The sequence below is a fragment of the Capsicum annuum genome, chromosome 3, assembly GCF_002878395.1.
Source record: "Capsicum annuum cultivar UCD-10X-F1 chromosome 3, UCD10Xv1.1, whole genome shotgun sequence".
Taxonomy (NCBI): Eukaryota; Viridiplantae; Streptophyta; class Magnoliopsida; order Solanales; family Solanaceae; genus Capsicum; species Capsicum annuum.
Genome location: NC_061113.1, coordinates 227011152 through 227032347, shown reverse-complemented (window position 1 = coordinate 227032347; position 21196 = coordinate 227011152). Strand labels below are relative to the sequence as shown.

Below are 21196 nucleotides of genomic sequence, written 5' to 3'. Positions count from 1 at the left end.
TGTTTTCGAAAGAAGCGAAAGGTAAACAATTTCTCTAATGGTTTTGAAAGTCCAAAATTCTGCAAAAGCTAAAGCACAACAAATGAACTTCCGAGAGAAAGGTAAAAAGAACAGAATTTGGGTTCTTAAATCGGGTTTAATACATTGTAATCCAGAAAGATATAAGATGAGAAAAAACTAAAACTTTGCTCCTTAAAAACAGGGGCTTGGCCGTTGGGATATGAAAATGACCAATTTTCAGTTGCCATACTGAAAATCTCAAAAGTGTACGTCCTATCTTTTTCAAAGAAAATAAGTGAAATTATAGAGGCCACAAGAAGAAGAGCGCCAATTTGAGTATAGATAAGGTTTTCTTGTTTGCTCTATAATCCCAAGAAAGAAAGTAACCCAATCCCTTCAACTCTCTAATTCACAACAAAGGGAGAGAGGAGAAGTGTGGTGTTGTTACTCTACAAGAAGCCACAAAGCCAATAAAAATCCTCTCTTTTGCAAGTAAAGAATCTTGGATTGTGTTCAAGGCAAAGTATCTCTTCTTCTTCTTCTTCTTCTTTAAACCCTAAACATCTAATCCAAAGGGGAGGTGAAAAAAGCCATGAGCACTCTTCAAGCTTCTCTTATCTTCAAGCCTTTACCTTCTCTCTTCCATTTTTCTTGTTCCTCCTACAATCATGTCCGTTGTTTATCCACAACTGCATCATCTACTCGTTTTTGCCGCCACAACTTACGCCTTCATTGTACATTGAATCCTGATTTCGCCGCCGTATCCAATAATAATGACAATGAACCTCATAAATTCAATGAACCCTCCGTTTTCGATACGAGTTCCGTTGACTCCAATGGTGGAGTAGCAGCAGTGAGTAGTGCTACTACTGAAAATGAACTGGGTCACGTGGAATCATCTGTGGAGAATGAGGACCTGAAGAAGAAGCTGCCTATAGTGGTTTTCTTAATGGGTTTATTTGCGAAGGTGAAAAAAGGGTTTGAGAATGTTTTGTTGTCTGATTGGTTTAGCTGGTGGCCGTTTTGGCAGCAAGAGAAGCGTTTGGAAAGATTGATGGCGGAAGCTGATGCGAATCCAAAGGATGCTGCTTTGCAAAGCGCTTTGCTTGCTGAACTCAACAAGCACAGGTAAATTTTAGTCTTTATCTTACTTCTCTCATGTATGGAATTCTCTAGGGGAGGTGGAATGACAAGGATACTATGTTTTCGCAGTCTTTGCTCGTCTTTCAACTACGATAATACTCCTTTCGTTCACTTTTACTTGTCATGTTTCGCTTCTAGAAAGTCAAACTGCATGAACTTTGACCGAATGTGTATTTTCACCATATTTATACAAGAAGGATTCGAACTTATAGTAATTTAATATCTAAAATTTAAAATATTGGATTAATCTAATTCAATTTAGCTCTGAAAATTAGTCAAATTGACTACTGCGAAGCGAAACATGACAAGTAAAAGTGAACGGAGGGAGTCCTGTGCAGAAAAATATAAAGCTGTTTAATGTGGTCATTGTCCTCATGGATGCTTTTGATTAGTCTGTCTATTTTCAACTCTTGCTATTTTAATCAAACTAGGAGAACCATGTTTGAGGTGCCTAGCTAAACAAGAATGCAGCCTGTCAGTTCCTGTGAATTACTGTTTTGGAGTCTTTCACCTGATCACTTCGGGTTACTTTTGTTTCATTTTTTAATGTTTGTCTATGAGTTACCTTACCTACACGAATTTATTTTTAGAGAGTATTCACTGTTCTCTTTATCTTCTTAACCTTAGCCCTGAGTCTGTCATTCGGCGCTTTGAGCAGAGAGCTCACGCGGTAGACAGTAGAGGAGTTGCAGAATATATGCGAGCTCTTGTGGCTACAAATGCTATTGCTGAGTATCTACCTGATGAGCAATCTGGAAAGCCTTCAAGTCTTCCTTCACTGGTAATTGTTGATCATGTAATACCTTCCATTTTGTGTCTATTGGCAATGCCACCTGTAGGTAACAAACCATTTTAATGTTTGACACTAAATAATGAATGTTCCGGGTTCCTGATTGTCCCAATCAGTCTTAATTCCTTCTATCTCCAAACTCTAAGTGCTTCTATTTTCTGGAGTGAAGGAAATCATTCTGAACACTGGATGTCCTGTTTACTCCTGTAATTTGTACTGCACTTTTCTCTTGATTTGGCATTCATTTTTGATTATTAATGGAATCAAAATATAGTTGCAAGAGTTGAAGCAACGGGCATCAGGGGACATGGATGAACCCTTTCTCAATCCTGGCATTTCCGAGAAGCAGCCATTACATGTTGTGATGGTAAGATACTATCAGCCCTGCAGTTTTGTTGACACAATGAGTCTAATGTTCATCTTAAGCATCATATCTAAAACTAGTGTCACTATCACAATGAGTCTAATGTTCATCTTAAGCATCATATCTAAAACTAGTGTCACTAACAGTTAAAAACATGAGACCATGGCTATTGGTGCTTCGATTGACTCTGCTAATAATTGCTTTGTCCATTTGTTGTGTCATGCTTTTGTGCATGCATGTCGTTGTTTACCCAGGATTCGTATTCTCGCTTGTAGGTTGATCCTAAAGTTTCAAACAGATCATCACGTTTTGCACAAGAGTTTCTCTCAACTATCATATTCACTATTGCCGTTGGCTTGGTCTGGTAAGTTAATCTTCTTGAATTTACTGTTCTGCATGTACAAAACTGAGGCCTAGTAATTTCTCTAGATATAGTCTTGCACTTTTCTTTATATTTTCTGGGTGTTTGTTTGTGGCAGGGAGGAGTGGGGTTGGGTGGGGTGGGGGTGGGGGATGGGAGGTGGTGCAGTGGTTATTTTATGTGATTGCTACTGTGATAGTTAGCATATTAACTGATTTGTTTCTATCGTTATCTTAGTTTTCACTCTCTTTCCTTGTTTTAGGTAACTTCTCCCGTCTTTAGTTGGCAGTAATTTACTCTTATCCTTCTTTATTTTACTAAGAAAAGAACACATTCATTTTGTCAGGATAATGGGGGCTGCTGCACTTCAGAAATATATTGGCGGCTTAGGTGGGATAGGAGCTTCAGGTGTTGGTTCAAGCTCCTCCTATGCCCCGAAAGAGTTGAATAAAGAAGTAACGCCAGAGAAGGTTTGTTTTCTTTCTGGAGATATTACATGAAGGTGTCTTCTGCACCAATCTCATGATGTGCAATGTGAATTAAAGAATCTGGAACCTAACTTTATTCTATTTTCCTTCTTAATTCTTGTCATAGTATGAAATATCTAGTTTGTTTGTCTTCCTCGTTTTCGCATTAAAAAAAGGAGCAATGTTCCTAGGAATCAGTGTTATCAAAGCGCGTTTAAGCCCTGAAGCGAGGCTCAAAACGTGTTTAGCGCTTCCCCTCACTTAATGTGCACTTCACTGTCGTCTTCAAGCTAAGGCATACTTTTCCTTGCCAATGATTGAGTCTCTTTTGAAGAGGCGACACTAAACAAATGATATTTCACTTTGTCATAATTGTTTTCCAATTTCTTTGTTCATATATTTGTCATTCATGCTTATAATTATTAGTCTTTGACTAAACATAAATATTTGGTACTTTTTCTCTCTTTGTGCCTTTTTTCATTGAAGTCCACACTTTTACTTGCGTTTTGCGCTTTTAGCCCCAACATACATTAGAGCTTTTTTGCGCTTTTCGCTTTTGATAGCACTGCTGGGAATTCCATTCAGAAATTTAGGAGTCACAAAATTTGGAGGATTCAGGCGTCTCATTTGTAATTTTCTTTGTTCTTGCGTTATCATACATCCACCAGTGAATAATAGAGACTAAACTGGAAAGGGGAAGTAGGAACAGCCTCAAGTGTCTCTATTATCCCATGCTATTCCTATGTAACGTACTTCCATATCAATTTTATATTTTATAAATATAAATATTGATGCATCATAGGTCTTTGTTGCTTGGTTTTCTCTTAATCTTCCAGCTGTTCAGGAGTAACTCTTTGAGTATCAGCTCACATGAACTAATAACAACTTCTAAAAGTCGTACACCGTTCTCTCTTTGTGTATCAAGATCCAACCCTGTAGAAATGATGCTTCTTATCCTTGAGGCTCACCGATTTGAATGTTTTCTTGATAGACAAATACTAATAGTCCTCGTTTTGTGATTTTTACGCAGTTCAACTTTAGATTAACATGTTGGTGCTTGAGAAAGATGATGGATGGACTTGAACAACCACACTTATGCTCTAGTGCTAGTCAATACTATAGTTTGCATTTTTTCTTCCATGGATAGTCTAATAGTGATTAGGAAAAGTATGACTTCTCTTGTTTGTGGATCTTGCAGCAGTTATTTTAATCTGTTTTTCTTTTGGCTGCAGAATGTCAAAACGTTTAAGGATGTCAAAGGTTGTGATGATGCTAAGCAAGAGCTTGAGGAGGTTGTTGAGTACCTAAAAAATCCTTCTAAGTTCACACGGCTTGGAGGGAAGTTGCCGAAGGTTTGTGCTTGTTATGCTCGTTTATCCAGGGTTTTAATTGTCAGTGTTCTTCCTTTTATGTAAGTACCCCTATCCTTTTCCTGACTGAATGATTTTCTTGTTTTTAGGGAATTCTTTTGACTGGAGCACCTGGAACAGGAAAAACTCTCCTCGCCAAGGTAAGCTGGATTACATTTTACACTGAAGTAGTTGTCCACATTGGATTTCCATGTGTAGGATACCAGTGCTCTTTGTTATATCTCCAGATGCATTGCGCACTTCCAACTATAATCAAATTCAGATGAAATTTCTCCTTGTTAGTTGTGAGTTGTGAGTCTTCTAATCGAGTATTTCTTCTCTCTTTACTTTTCCTAAATTTTTTTGGTGATGTAAGATTTGGTATTCCTTTTTCTTTTGATATAGAAAAACAATTGAAAATTTGTTATTTCTTCTGTTCTTGAATAATTTCATAAGTGTCAGCGTTGCTCCTTTTTTACTTAGTTAAAGATTTCTCTTCTATTATCTTGTTCTCTTCGTTGGGCAAAGTTCTTTTATTATGCATTCTTCCTGCATTCAGAAAATGGCCTTGTGCTTTCTTATTCGTATATGTTAGCATAAGCATATGTATTTATGCTAATCCTGCTTAATTATCTTGATTTGAAGGCTATTGCTGGAGAAGCAGGGGTGCCTTTCTTTTATAAGGCAGGCTCTGAATTTGAAGAAATGTATGTCGACTACTTTCTCCTATTACTTTCTCTACCTCATGTCCAGGTCATGCTTGTATCCAATATGTGAGAAAATTATGATTTGTGGTCTCCTCTGACTTTCTAGGAGAAGCTCAGAGAATTACCTCTCAGTTTCTTCTCAATAATAGCAAGTCACTTGGTGCTTAGAGAATTACCTCACTCCGTTTTTGTCCATTATATGTACACATCTGCAGTATTTTGCTTCCTCATATAGGGAATTGAATGATCTCTCATCGATCTCAAGCTTTGTCATGTTAGCTGTTAACTGGGAAGAGAGGATTGGTAATGTTGCACAAGCCTATGCTTGTCAAGGTGTCTAAATTTGGATAATGTAGGCCTCAATAGCAATAGTAGGGCAGATTTTTTTCCTGGACACCTGACAAGTAGGATTTTATTGATCTATTTCAGCTCTAAGATGGTACTAAGGGGTTGTTTGGTAGAAGGGATAAGAAAAATAATCCCGGGATAAAGTTTGGAATTAACTTTATTCCATGTTTGGTATAAGGTGCGTATTGCTTAATCCTGGGACTATTTTACCCCACCATTTGTACTAAAATGGTGGGATTAATCCCATGGGGAGGGGGATAAAATAATCCCATGGGATATCCCACCTCATGGGATATCCTTACTTATCAAATGGAGTGTACCAAACGACCCCCAAGTGTTTTTACATAATTACAGTTAGCAAAGTCTGTCCAAATCTACATACTTGTGAAGTTGAGGAAGTCCTGAAAAGTGGGTTTTCAGTACTATCTAAGTGCTGATTTAGATATAAACGTTACCAGCTTTAGAAAAAAAAAGTAAGTCCTGAAAAGTTTCCACTTCATGCATGTTACCATTTTCTAAAGATACTGCAGCTTTTCCCTAAAAATTTGTGAATTCTTTCCTTCCAAGTTTCCTACAAAATGCATGAGGGAATGGTGCTCAGGCAGCTTTAGTTTCCTTGTCAAGTATTTACAGCAAAAAAGTTTCCTTGTCAAGTCTGCTCCTGATCCAGCATTCTAACAGCTCCATGGTTAACTTTGGCACGGCCCACTTTACTTACAAGAAGGGCAGAACTGTACCAGAGTCTACTGTGAAGTTGCAATGCAAAAATAGGTGATTAACATCTGCAAAATTCTTTTCACATAAGGGGTATCAGGGACAACTGAGCATGCAGTAAATTAGCTGCGTCAAGCATGCTTCAGCTGCTACAGCCAACTGAAGCAAGCAACATTGTTTGGAGGCTTTAACTTACTATATGTTCTTCCATGGTCAGAGAAATTGATGACTGTGTTCTGTGGGATAGTCACTTGCAACCTGATTTTTCGATGGAAGTCCATCCTTCTAAGAACCTACTGTCTTGTTTTTATGCACACGTGTTTATTTTGTTTCTTATTGATTTTTGGCAAACTATCGTTACTTTAAAGATCTTACGCTTGGTTACGTAACGACCTAATTAACTTGGCTGTGAAAATTTTACATTCTTTTAGGTTTGTGGGAGTTGGTGCTCGGCGTGTGAGATCTTTGTTTCAAGCTGCTAAGAAGAAGGTTTGATTGATTATACATACATCACTTACTTATTGTGGTTTATAAGGAAAGTTGCTTACATATCAGAGCAAAATTATGTGAAATGTACCAGGTAAACACTGGACAGCAAAGTTCCAGTTAATGCTTAGCTATGCTTGAAAACCTCACTTTAACTTAAGTGGTTCAGTTGTGAAGCAATATGTTCTTGGTGTGCATAGAGATCAGTCTTGCATTTATCATAAAGTATGCATGGCCCTATATTAATCTCTCTGTAAACCGAAGGTATGGGAGAAAAATTAATGTTTTTCCTTATCATTTTCCAAAAAAAAAAAAAAAAAAGTTTATTCCATGAACTAGCAAGCATATATACATGTACATAGAATCCTGTAGATCTGTTATTGGTCCCTATAATGAATGTATGTGACTACATTCATTCCTTAACACTGAAATAAACTTTTGTTCGAGTTACATAGTACCAGAACTGGGTGGAGATCACTCATAATTGGTTATGAGAGTCTCCCTTCAGATTTATGAAGCTGCAGTCACTTTAATACTACCCTCTGTCATCATTTAGACGTACTTCCAATTTGAGCTGTCCATATAACAATGTGCCTTCATCAACGGGCAAAAGGACTTTTCACCTTTCTTAATCCAAGAGTTTGGAGTGAACAAACGATTTCAACTAATTAGAGAGGAGGTTGTGGGGTAACTCCTATTTCAATATTAGACCTTGCTGTACAGGGAAAATAACTTTCTTGTTTGCGTAAAATTAACTAAGCTTGACAAGTGGAATGATGCCTAGCATCTGCCTTGACTTTTGTTGTCGTTAAACTTGCTATTTCCGTCTGAAATGCAAAATAAAAAGAACGCCCAGTTTTGGTATAATTGTGAAAACCTAATGGGAAGTTGGAAGTCCCCTTTCTGCTTCATGTTACTGTATCTATTATGTGAGATAATTTTCTTTGTCTTCTCCTTGTACTTGTACTCGAAAAAGGAAAGGATTTGATGTCTGTTTCCCTTTTCTGAAGGAACTCAATCAGTTCCTGGAACTGCTTTCTAATTTTCATGTGTTTGATTCCCTTTTAGGCTCCATGCATCATATTTATTGATGAAATTGATGCTGTTGGATCAACTCGAAAGCAGTGGGAAGGCCATACTAAGAAAACATTGCATCAGTTACTTGTTGAGATGGATGGTTTTGAGCAAAATGAGGTAAATGTCTTGACGTTAAAGTATCTAAATCATGAATACCTCACTTGAATTTGAAACTGAAGTGTACTTTTGACTCATTATACAGGGAATAATATTGATGGCTGCGACCAACTTGCCCGATATTCTTGATCCTGCCTTGACAAGGCCGGGTAGATTTGATAGGCATGTAAGTGTGTTGGGGCTTTTCCATCCCGTTCGGCTGCTTTTCTACTTCCATACATTTGTGGGGTTTTCTAGGCATAAATTTGGGCACTGAAGTAGTTCTCTCAATCCTTGAAAAAAGTGTTTTTCTCCAATCTGATTAACACAACTATTTTGATGGCACAAATCGGAGAGTTTTTTTTCGGTAACAAGTATACCGGTTACTTATGATGAATTTATCTACAGGAGAGTTGTGAGACGCTATCCTACCGTGTTGAGTTTTAATAAAAGAAACTTAAAGAATAAACAGAGGAAGCTAAGAGAAATATACTGGCTGTGCAGTTAACGGGAACTATTTTATTTAGCTTTGCATTTTATAATACTTGCAGTAACAAAAATCAATAAAGAAATGATCATAATCCTAGCCTAGAATATCTCCATAGTATTATATCTTCAACCAACTAATTACTACTACAAAATAAGAATAGCTAGCTAACAGAACTATTAGCTAGGGTTTATTCAAAAAAACTGAAGCAGTAAAAAAAAGTTTGTCCAAAACAATAATTGTAACATGCTGGTTTAAATTTTTCAAATTCACATAACTTTTTACGCCAATAAAGCTATGCCTTAAGTTTGGGTGTCCATTAACAAGCCCAGAAATTACATTTGGAAATTGGAACAAGAGCAAATCTCAGGGAGCATTTTTGGTTGTGAAATTGTACAGTATATACTTAATTTAGAGTTTATACATTTTTTTGTTCTGAGATGTCAAAGTCCGAATTTTGTCGAACGACTTCCTTTCCTGATCCTTTTGAAAACACATTATAAGTGATTGACTTTGAGGAATATTTAATTGTATTTATCATCAGGCTGTTAACATCGAAACAACTTTTTCTAGATTGTGGTTCCCAACCCAGATGTACGGGGTCGTCAAGAGATCTTAGAGCTTTATTTGCAAGACAAACCAGTCAGTGATGATGTCAATGTGAATGCGATTGCTCGTGGAACACCAGGATTCAATGGAGCAGGCACGTGCAATTCTCATTTTATTTGATGTTCATTTCCTTTTGAGTTTTCCATATATTATGAATCTTCTTATCCTAAAATTGATGTCTACTGAGATGGTGTATTACCTTCTGCAAGATTGAAATCGATGATCCTCATTACGTGGATTATATCTATCACTTCGTAAATAGTTGGAAAAGAAGATTGAGTTTGGGAAGTTGGTTGTATCAAAATAACTCTGGAAGTGTGAAAGCAAAGCTAATGGATGTGGGATGCAAAAAAGTAAATATTATGCAAGTTCATGGGCCAATATACATGAATAAGAGCCTAATTTATAACTATTTTGAGAGATCACTGGACTAGATTACATTTGGAACCAATTGTACTCGTGTCCATTATTTTGTGCATAGTCCTTCCCTTGCGCTAGCATCGTTTTATGAACTTCTTTTGACAATTTACATTTGGTTAATGTTGGAGTTTTCTCCTAGCTTAGATACATCATGTGACTGTTACTGACAGATGGGATAGTGGTGTTATTGATACATCATTTCATTGTTATTAATTGTCATGTTCCTAGGGATTTGGGTGGATTATAATATTGGGATTGGGCATTTGACTGAAGTGAATATTTGTTACTGAAGTGAATGTTGCTGTTAGTTTGTTTACTTTTTGGGGTAAGATGGGATTATAATTTTGATTTTTGATAACAATTTCTTTTATTTATCATAGTATCAATTGAGTCGCCAGATAAAAAGTAAAGTTAATAAAAGTTGAATCGTTAAAAACAGAGAGGGCTTTGATGGGGGTTGGGCTGGGTGGTAAGGAGTGAGGTTAACAATTTATCACTTGCCCACTGCCTAAGTGAAAAAGCGAGCCTTCATATTTGTTTTGTGAAAGAATATGAGCATTCAACTTAAAACATTGAGGCTATGGATGGAGTAGTCCAGGACCATTATAAATCTCTTTGGAAACTCTTGCATAACTACGAGGGACAAGTTTGAATTGAAAAAGGATAAATGTATTCTCGAATACTCTCGTGTGTAAACCTATTCTAGGATTTGGATTTAGAAATTGAAATTTCTTTTGTGGGAAAAGATCGAAAAGTAGACGGGGAAGTAGAGATAAGCTCAGCAAGCTGAAGAGTGAGCTTGGAGTTTAGGTAGACATAGAGTAGACTCAACGGACTGAAGACTTGGCCTAATGTGTGTGGGGAGAGAGAGATTTGTAGTAAATAGAGATAGAAAGCGGCATTGCAGAGTGAGGAGTGAGCCTGTAGCAAAATTAGGGGTTTATGGCTATATTGAGAGGGAGAACTCCTATTGAGAAAATATTAGGTAGAGAGAAACGGGCTTGACAAAGTTTGGCCAAGATACCACATGAAAGAATATGAAAATTCACACCAAAATCTTAATGCAATGGGTGGAGTAGATAAGAACCATTATAAGTCCTTTGGAATCCCTTTGGCAACCATTGTGGGACTGATATATATTTTAACTACCTTCATCATGTGTTAACTCAATTCTTGAAATTGCACGTGGATAAATGATTATTTTGCCTTCTTTAGCTTTTATTATTTGCCTTTGTTGGGTAGAAGATGAAGTGGCTCCACAAGGGCATGGCTGAAGTAGATAAAAGAAAAGAGAGAGAGTAGACTAACCAAGCTGAGGAGTAGGCCTGGAGTTAACATAAGTAGTAGATTCGATAGGCTAAAGAGTGGGTTTGGAGCTGAGTTAATGGCTCAATGCAGATTTTAGAGAAAGAGCCGTAAGAATGATAGGAAAGTTAAACCAAAAGCAATTGTGAGAATGAGCTTACCAAAGTTTGATTCTGATATCATGTGAAAATCAAAAGACAGAAATACTGAATACCTGATATAATGACATACAAGAAACCCTATTATAGGTGTCAAATCCAAGACTCATATGATATTTGTTCCATGTGGGACATTATTTAACTAATGACATGACTCTTGTAACACGACATCTAAATACTAAACTTACATTCTAACACATTTTTTAGGAACTGTTGATGTGAGTGATCATAACCTGGCTCTTTTCTCAATTGGTGGCATGAATATATTATTAATCGTTTCTGTTTGGAACAGATTTGGCAAACCTGGTAAATATTGCTGCCATTAAGGCTGCTGTTGAAGGTGCTGAGAAGCTAAATGCATCACAGTTGGAGTTTGCAAAAGATAGAATAATAATGGGAACAGAACGCAAAACCATGTTCCTTTCAGAAGACTCAAAGAAGGTATTCGGTTCTACTATGAAAAATATGTTCATGTTTGTATCCTGTAACTTGCTCTTGTAAGTTTGAGTTGATTTGACATCAGGTATTGGCTTAAGGTAATCTATATACATGTTTGATTTTACATGTTTATGAACAGGCAAGATTCTTTAGAATACAAAAACTTATTGGGCCTCAACATCAAGTTATATATTTTGTGAATGCTGTGCAGAATCTAGGTTTACCTCTTTTATAGTTAATAAAAGGACTCTCTGAATGTTTTCATATTGGACAAACGCCCTTGTTTTTCCTGTCCTTGTTCTGTGGTGGACATGTTACAATATCCAGACATACTATCACCATAATGGTAAATATCTGTCTTTTTCAGCTAACTGCATATCATGAGAGTGGCCATGCAATTGTTGCCTTGAATACTGAAGGCGCACATCCTATACATAAAGCTACGATCCTGCCGCGGGGGTCTGCTTTGGGAATGGTTACACAGCTTCCTTCAAATGATGAGACATCAATCAGCAGAAAACAGTTGTTAGCACGGCTTGATGTTTGTATGGGAGGAAGAGTAGCTGAGGAGCTGGTCTTTGGCCCAGACAATGTAACTACTGGGGCTAGTAGCGACCTTAACACAGCTACAGAACTTGCTCAATACATGGTACAATTTTGCTACATAGTAACATCTATTATAGTGAAAGAAATGGCCAATATACGCAATAAAAATACTTCTTCCGTCTTCCCTTGTTGTTTCTCTATGATAGTAACCAGAAGTAAAGAACTGTAGAAATAGAACAAAGAAGATAATTTTACTGGCAATAGTTTGTGCAATAATCTAAAACACAATTACACCAATAAAGTTGTCTACTTGTCTGTATGGAGAGGACAAGACTCCAGAACATAGTAGTTTTGATTCTGAACTACATACCTGAATAACTAATTGTAATTACGTATTCGTAGACCATAAACTACAAAGGAATAATAACTGCTCGACTAACTGCTGGAACAAATCCAGAAAACAGTTACTAGACAGCTGCTGTAGATGTGTTTATCCAAATCACTTCAATTCTTTTTCCTTTTGTCTATATTTTCTTCTGAAGTATGTCTTGACAGGTGGGTTGGTATCACTTTAGCTCACTAAACAAAAATTATTTTTCAGTCACCTTTAACGGTTTAAAAGTATATTGATCATCATGTATTACAATTATTAGCTATGAGAAGGAGTTGTTTCCCTGTTTATTTTTCGCTTATCAACAATTACATGCCTATATATTTCAACTTATGCATGTAGACTAAAATATGATATTCTTACTGGCTGCATGATCTCATTTAAGTTGCTGATTTGGCTTTTAGCTGCATTTATATGCCAGAATTTGTTGTGTCAGAATTTGCTATCCCAGAATTTCTTGTTTTTCATCAACATTATCTGGGAGACTTTATGTGTTGGAAAAAGTGATTATCGGGGTAGTGCTAATTCCATTTTTGGGAAGAAAAGATTGACCATGTGAAACTCAAATGATCAGAAATATAAACTAAATCTGTGCGACTCAAGGTTATGCACTTGAGCCGAGGGTCTTTACTCTTTCGGAAACAACCTCTCTACCTCCCCGAGGTAGTTGTAAAGTCTGCATACATTTATCCTCCCCAAACCTCACTTGTGGGATTTTACTGGGTATGTTGTTGTTGTTGTTAGACCGTCCTCCAGTTTCTCTCAACCCAAAGTACCTAGAAAATAGGATCACATTTAGTTCCTTTTCCTCCATCTACTACTATATTGATAAGTAAAATTAACATACCTATAGCCTAAGCATAACCCAACATGGTGTTAATTTGAAAAGAAAGCAAACATAGCCTCCTGATGTCTATGTTGTGAGAGTTTTTGGGTCTAGACATAGGTTGCAAACAATTAAGGTTTTACCCACATGAGACGCAGCTTCCCCACAGGTAAAAGCTGCCATGAGAGGGTTTCTCGCCAGACCTGCCTCTTAGGAAGAGTAAAAAGAGCCGGTTCTTCATTCTTTGTCTGTGTAATTTATTTATTAAGCTATGACTACAACAACAACAACAACAACAACATCATACCCAGTGTAGTCCCACAAAGTGTGGGGTCTGGGGAAACAGTAGAATGTACGGTAGAATGTATGCAGACTAAATTTATATGGTGGAGCCAGCTTAGGCTAAGGGTGGTCCGGTGCACACCCTTCGGCGGAAAATTATGTGGTGTACAGAGATCAAATGTTTGCTATTATGAGTGTATATTTAATTTTGCACACCCTTAATATAATTGTGAAGAAAATTTGCATACACTTCACCAAATTCCTGGGTCGGCCACGCTTATTAAACTGTGAATGATGTTATTAAATTTGTCAGAATGAAGCTTTCTGTTACGAGTGTGTGACAGCACCAGTTTTTTCTGTAGGTATCATCCTGTGGGATGAGTGATGCAATTGGACCTGTTCACATCAAAGAGCGGCCAAGTGCTGAAATGCAATCACGTATAGATGCTGAGGTATTTGCTTAGCCTGATTTTTTAACAACTTTTCGTAACAAGCGACCTGATTAAAAATTCTAATTCATAGTAATCTAGTTTTTTCTTTTTTGTTGATAAGTTATAAGTTTGTTCTTCTGATGCACAGGTGGTCAAACTTCTACGAGAAGCATATGATCGGGTAAAGGCCCTCCTAAAGAAGGTTTGTATTACTTATCTTAATGATCATAGAACTATACTACCTTCCATCCTTACAGTTGTCTTCTCGCTCAGTAGTTGATAGTATCCTTGGAAGTCCAAGTAGATACATAGTTCAAATACTTCTTAAGGGGGGACCCTAACAAGACAGGATCGGGACCAGAGTTGGTCAAATGTTCGATGATACTAATGAGACATTTTTTGTTATTTTGAGATGCCACAAGTGATTGACATACTTCTGGAATAACAATTCACCACTACAAGAGAAAACAGAAAAAGAAAATTCGACTAAGACTCGTTTGTTGAAAGTTATCTAGAATATTATGTGCGTACGTAAAACATTCTGAGATGTCTTAAGAAATTTGCTTTGCATGAATTTGATAGAGCAAGTAGACATCCGGTAAAGAAATAGGTAAAACGAAAAATTATACAAAGTACGGGTTGCTATAGTTTCAGAATAAGCTGCAGACTGCTAATTCCTTATAACCTTCCGATTCTAAGTTGGTACATAATTCCCGACACGTTGCAGGAGTTACTTTTTATTAGTCATGACCAAATATATTTACAGTTGATTGAATCAAGAATTTAGTCTTTAGGAGATTTTTTGCAATTAGAATTGTAGATATATGGAGAGCATCCCTAGTGGCTGGTGTTGTGCCTTGTTTATTTGAGAACGAAAGCAACAACAGTGTTAAAGTAGCAAACCCCCCCACCAACATACACGCACGTCCTCTTTACATTCTGTTGTTTTGATCGTGAATTTATTGCTCAATCCTATCTGTGATTTTTTTTAATGACAGCATGAGAAGGCTCTGCACACACTGGCAAATGCACTTCTAGAGTATGAAACGCTGAGTTCAGAAGAAATAAGGCGGATTCTTCTCCCTTTCTCTGAAGAACGGCTCTCTGAACAACAGCAGCAGCAGCAGCCTCAGGACGAAGAAGCACTCGCATTGGCTTAGGTAATGGCTTGCTCTTCCATCTCAGCTGGTGGAGGGAGGCTATTATGTACAGTATATACGGAGCACTAGTTTTCATTATTTCATTTACAGGCCTTCACAAAATTTTTCTTTCCCTCTTTTGTTGTAACATATTTGGTAGGACTTCCATTCCCTGGCATTGACAAAACAGGTAGCTTCACTAGTGTTGTACGCCTCGGTAGGTCTTTCAGGTTTTCTTTTCATTTTCCTTGCCAGCCTTTTTGAAATTTAAATACCCTGTATTGGGCAAAATTTTGCATGTAAACTTGGGAATTGTATATCTATTTACTGGGTATAAGGATATCCTACTTTAACACCATACTCGGATCTTTTTATTAAAATTCTGCTTCTTTCAGTGCAATGTCACCTGCACAATGTAACTTTGAGTTAATAACTCAAATGCTCACTCAGCTTATAACTTTCTGAAAAGTCACTCAATTTAGAGTTCTTCTCTTAAAAAGTCACTTAACTTTCATTTTTACTTTAAAAGTCATTTAATTACGAATATTTTACTTACAAGGTTACTAAACCTATTTAATTTATTTTTAGTTAAAATTTGCTAACATGAATTTTTATTTAAAACCAAAATTCTTAAAAAAAATAAAAATCATTTGAACCATATCATTACATATTCTCATGTTTACTTTATAGTTAACACTCGGAAATTTTAACAACAACAACAACAACAAACCCAGTGTATTCCCACTTAGTGGGGTCTGGGGGGGTAAGATGTACGCAGTCCATACCTCTACCTCTGATGAAGTAGAAAGGCTGTTTCCGAAAGACCCCCCGGCTCAAGTCACGAGATATCACACAAACACATAGTACAGCACAGAAGCAGATGACATAACATAGATACGGCACCCATAAGGAATATAAAACAGAGTAAAGCAGGAATGCAGGAATATAAAGCAGAGGAAAGCACACAGATTCGTAATAAACATGGAACACGGAACACGAAACACTGAATACGGAATCATAACAGGAATACACCCCCACCAATTAATTCCCTACACTAGCGACCCGAACTGGCCCTAATCCTCTGCCGTAATTCGCATATTCCAGACCTTCCTATCTAGGGTCATGTCCTCGGTGAGCTGTAACTGTTCCATGTCCCGCCTAATCACCTCACCCCAGTACTTCTTCGGTCTACCCCTACCCCGTCTAAAACCATCCAACGCTAGCCTCTCACACCTACGGACCGGGGCATCCATGCCCCTCATCTTCACGTGTCCGAACCATCTCAATCATGCTTCCCGCATCTTACACTCCACTGAAGTCACACCAACCTTCTCCCGGATAGTCTCATTCCGAACTCTATCCCCTCGGGTCAGTCCACACATCCAGCGCAACATCCGCATTTCTGCCACCTTCATTCTTTGGATGTGGGAGTTCTTAACTGGCCAACACTCCGCTCCATACAGCAAGGCCGGACGGACTACCACCCTATAGAATTTGCCTTTAAGCTTGGGCGGCACCTTCTTATCACACAGCACCCCCGATGCGAGTTTCCACTTCATCCATCCCGCCCCAATACGGTGCGAGACATCCTCGTCAATCTCACCGTTACTCTGGATCACGGACCCGAGATACTTGAACTTATCCCTCTTCCCTACCTCCTGTGCTTCTAGCCTCACTACTACCTCATTCTCCCGCCTCACGTCATTAAACTTACATTCCACATACTCTTTCTTGGTTCTGCTCACCCTGAACCCTTTAGACTCCAGAGTTTGCCTCCACAACTCTAATTTGTCATTCACACCCCCTCGAGTCTCATCTATCAGGACTACATCGTCTGCAAAAAGCATACACCACGGCACCTCCCCTTGGATACGCCGCGTCAACACATCCATTACTAACGCAAACAAAAAGGGACTAAGAGTAGATCCCTGATGCAATCCTGTCAGGACAGTGAAATGCTCTGAGTCTCCTCCCGCCGTCCTCACCTGGGTTTTCGCTCCCTCATACATATCCTTAGTTACTCTGATATATGCCTGCGGTACTCCACTCACCTCCAAGCATCTCCAAAGCACTTCCCTGGGGACTTTGTCGTACGCCTTTTCCAGGTCGATGAACACCATGTGCAGATCCTTCTTCCTCTCCCTATACTGCTCCACCAACCTCCGTACCAGGTGGATTGCCTCCGTCGTCGAGAGGCCGGGCATAAATCCGAACTGGTTTTTCGAAATAGACACTATCCGTCTCAGCCTCATCTCGACCACTCTCTCCCAGATCTTCATAGAGTGACTCAGTAACTTAATCCCCCTATAGTTATTGCAATACTGAATGTCCCCCTTATTCTTATAGAGGGGGATCATGGTACTCCACCTCCACGCCTCGGGCATCTTTGCCGTCCTGAAAATTTCATTGAACAATGCAGTCAACCACCTTACACCAGCCTCTCCAACGAACTTCCAAAACTCCACCGGTATCTCATCCGGCCCCGTCGCCCTACCCCTTCGCATCCTGCGGACTGCCTGTCTAACCTCGTCTACCTTAAAACGTCTACAAATTGTTTACATCAACCCACTTATAATGTTAATATTATTTTTTAAGATTTTCAGAATCATATTCATTTAGCTAATTAGATTTAATTAATTTCCAATGTGATACTTCTTTATGGAATTAATTTTTCAATCATAATGCAATTTTTTGTATCACCACTTGTATAATATATAGATGCATCAAATAAATACAATAAACTTTATTCCTAATAAGTTGATAAAAGGAAAATTATAAATTTTAAATTAAAGCGATATAATATAACCCATTAGCAAATGTTATTAAACATTAGTAACATATAATATATACACTGTGAGGTAAAATTAGCAGTAAAAATTGTACAATCAAATGATTATGATTTTAGTAACATTGGTCGGTTCGGTTTTACATATTACCGGTTCGATTTATCGATTTTCGAGTTTTAAATATGCTAAACCAATAACTAAATCAATAAGATATTTTTTATCGATTTTCGGTTTATCGGTTTTTAGTCCTTAACGATTCGATTTTTGATTTAACCGATAAGAAAATACTCATAAAATAGAAATAATAGTAACTAACATGAAAACTAATCGAATCTTAGTTGCAAACAAAAATCCTACATAATGTGTTTTAATTTACAACAATCTTCAAGTTTGAACTAAATGTTGTTAGGAGAAATTAAGAGTTTGTATAATTGAAATAATATGTTTGTTAATTTGTAGAGATTAAAGAGAAATTAAGAGACATACCTAATAAGTCATATATATATATTCTTATTGGGTTACCTGTTTACCCAATAACCCAATAAGAAAAAATCGAGCCGAACCAATAACCCAGTAATTTTTTTATAAAACCATTAAAAAATCGTTAACCCAATAACAATAACCAATAACATTTTTATCGGTTCGGTTTATCGGTCGGTTCAGTTTTTGAACAACCCTATGATCTGTATAACTATATAATATATGTACTTTAGAGTATAATCATTGGACAAGAAAATTGCGAAACATAGTTGTAATATTAAAATTCTAAGAAATAAAAAAGATATTCATTTAAACCATTTAAATGAATTTTGGATATAGGCGGGTCATTAAATTAATTATTTAAAATATTTTTTTTCTTAATTTTTTTTAAAATATAAATTACATGTTAGCAAATTTTAATGAGAAAAATCAATTAAATAGTTTGAGTGACTTTGTAAGTAAGACATTCATAGTAGAGTAACTTTTGGAGTAAAAACTAAAGTTGAGTGACTTTTAGAGTAAAAACCAAAGTTGAGCGACTTTCTGAGAAAATAACTCATAGTTGGGGCTTTGAGCTAAAAGTGACAAAAGAGTTTGGAAATGAGGTGTAGGTGACATAAGTCTTAATAATTGAGTGGAGGTGACAATTACTTTATTATGGATTAAGAAAATTGGGTAAGTTTGAGAATAGCCCACAAGTTTTTAAATTTATACTTTGATCCAAATATTTATCTAATATAACGGGAAACAGAGGAAAAAAAGTGCGTTTCTCTCTCTTCTCATCCATTATTATTTTCTCTCTTAGAGATTTTTGTTGTTCATTGTTGCTGTTGCTTTATTCATCATCTTCTGCTTCATTATCATCATCTTCTACTTCATTATCATCTTTATCTTCTTCTTGTTGACCATTGTTGTTGTTGTTACCGCTACTGTTGCTATTTGACCAATTTCTTAGGTCAAATTTTATTTCGTACATTACTTTGCACTTTGGCATTACTTCATAGGAGACTTTGGTAAGTCAAATTATGATTTTTAGTTAAATTTGTCAACTGGGTAACTGCTATTGTGCTATTTTTTCAACAATAGATAGCATGCGAACATGAATGCAATATAAGAGCCATCTGTTTAAACAGATCAATCATCTGTTGTGACAAAAGAGAGATCTGTTTCAACGGAAGACTCATATGTTGGATTCATGTTTATGGTTCTATAGTGCCTTAACATGAATCGAACAGATGGGTCATCTGTTGCAACATATGGCCTATCTGTTGCAACAGATTAGTTATCTGGTGCAATATGATAAATATCTGTTGCAATAGATTAGTAACTTGTTGAAATAGAACCTGAACTCGATTCCAACAGACGTGTCATCTGTTGAAATAGGGTAAATATCCGTTGCAACAGATTAGTAACCTGTTCCAACAGAATCTGAACTCGATTCCAACAAACAATAAATATCTGTTGCAACATATTAGTAACCTTTTGCGATAGAACCTGACCTCGATTCCAACAGACGCGTCGTCTGTGCAACAGGTAAGTTATCTGTCGCAACAAGTTAATTGTCTATTATAATATGTCACTCATCTGTTGGAATCAGCTTTAAAGGTGCCTTAGTACTGCAACATCTATCTCAACAGGCGCTTCATCTATTACAACAGATGATTCACCTGTTACAACAGATGACTTATCTGTTGAAATCAGCTTCAAGAGCGTAACATGAATCCTAACAAGTAAGTAATCTGTTACAACTGATCACTTACCTGTTGCAATAGATTACACATCTATTGGGATTCATGTATGACACTATGAAATCACTATTAACTTTTTTTAACAAATGACTTTATTTAGGTACCACTAATGGAGGGATCAATAACAATAGTGGTGGATTGTCATGGTCAATGGATCGAGAAGAGCAATCGATATGTATGGCATTGGAAGGAGGGTGAAATACTATAGATGATAACTATGACAGTTTAAAGTGATGTTTTGTATGATGACTTTGTGAACTTAATAATCAACTATTGTGGACTGAATTGTCAACCAAAAGAACTCGTCATCAGCTATATGCACAACTCCTTTGAAAATCAAAGGGTACTACCTTTTAAGATAACTGATTAGGTTCAGTTGTGTGCTTATCTTAGTGATTTATCCAGGCTGGTGTTAAGGATGTACGTGGTTGAAAAGATGAGAGAGAATGAGAACCAGAACGTAGAAGAAGAAGAACAACAAGACATCTTTGATGATAGGTTGGATGATCTAGACATGGATATTCTAGATGATGATCAAACACCTACGCCCGTTGATGCGACCAATATAGTGGACAGTTCTTATCGATCGACACAGTCTGGCAATCTTCAAGACGATGAGACCGGCTTTTTCAATGGAATGTCATTCAAGGACAAGAAAGAACTATCTACTACTTTGTTTATTTCTTGCTTGAAAAAAGATTTCAGAATAAAGAAGGTGATATATTCAAGCAATATCTTTATCTATAAATGTGCTAATCCGAATTGTAAGTGGTGGTTGAGAGCGGTGAAGTACGTAAGTTCTGAAAGATTCTTCATTAATAAACATGAAAAGTATCACACATGTGTTTCGGAGCACATCTCAGGCCAAAATCCTCACGCCACGGCAAAGGTCCTCGGTGAATATTTCAAGAATAGTTTCCCCGATGGAAAAGGCCCTTCTACAAGGGTTATGGTCAATCAACTCCTTACAGAATTGGGTATCATGATTAGTTATTGGAAGATATATACGACCATGGGGATTGTCAAGGACTTGGTTAGGGGGCACACGAGCATGGGTATGCATTCCTGGATGCCTACTGTTACATGATTGAGTCCACAAATCCCGAAAGTCAGAAGACATTGCATGTTGATGTAAACGAAAGGTTCAAGTACTTTTTGTATCCTATGGTACTTGGATTCAAGGTTTTCGACATTTGAGAAAAGGCATAGTCGTTGACGATACCTTCTTGAGGAGCAGGTATAATGTAG

At 37.1% G+C, this 21196-nt stretch overlaps 1 protein-coding gene across 1 annotated transcript; it reads left to right on the top strand.

Annotated features, from left to right (window-relative positions):
- Positions 1-137: 137 nt before the first annotated feature.
- On the top strand, positions 138-15292 carry LOC107863150 (ATP-dependent zinc metalloprotease FTSH 11, chloroplastic/mitochondrial). The gene is made up of 17 exons (XM_016708952.2): positions 138-1128; positions 1771-1924; positions 2208-2300; positions 2573-2661; positions 3005-3128; positions 4358-4477; positions 4585-4635; positions 5120-5181; positions 6675-6732; positions 7798-7923; positions 8009-8089; positions 8963-9092; positions 11174-11322; positions 11687-11968; positions 13727-13816; positions 13944-13997; positions 14794-15292. The coding sequence occupies exons 1-17, from the start codon at positions 593-595 to the stop codon at positions 14953-14955; spliced, it is 2361 nt and encodes a 786-aa protein (XP_016564438.1). The 5' UTR covers positions 138-592; the 3' UTR covers positions 14956-15292.
- Positions 15293-21196: the final 5904 nt, after the last annotated feature.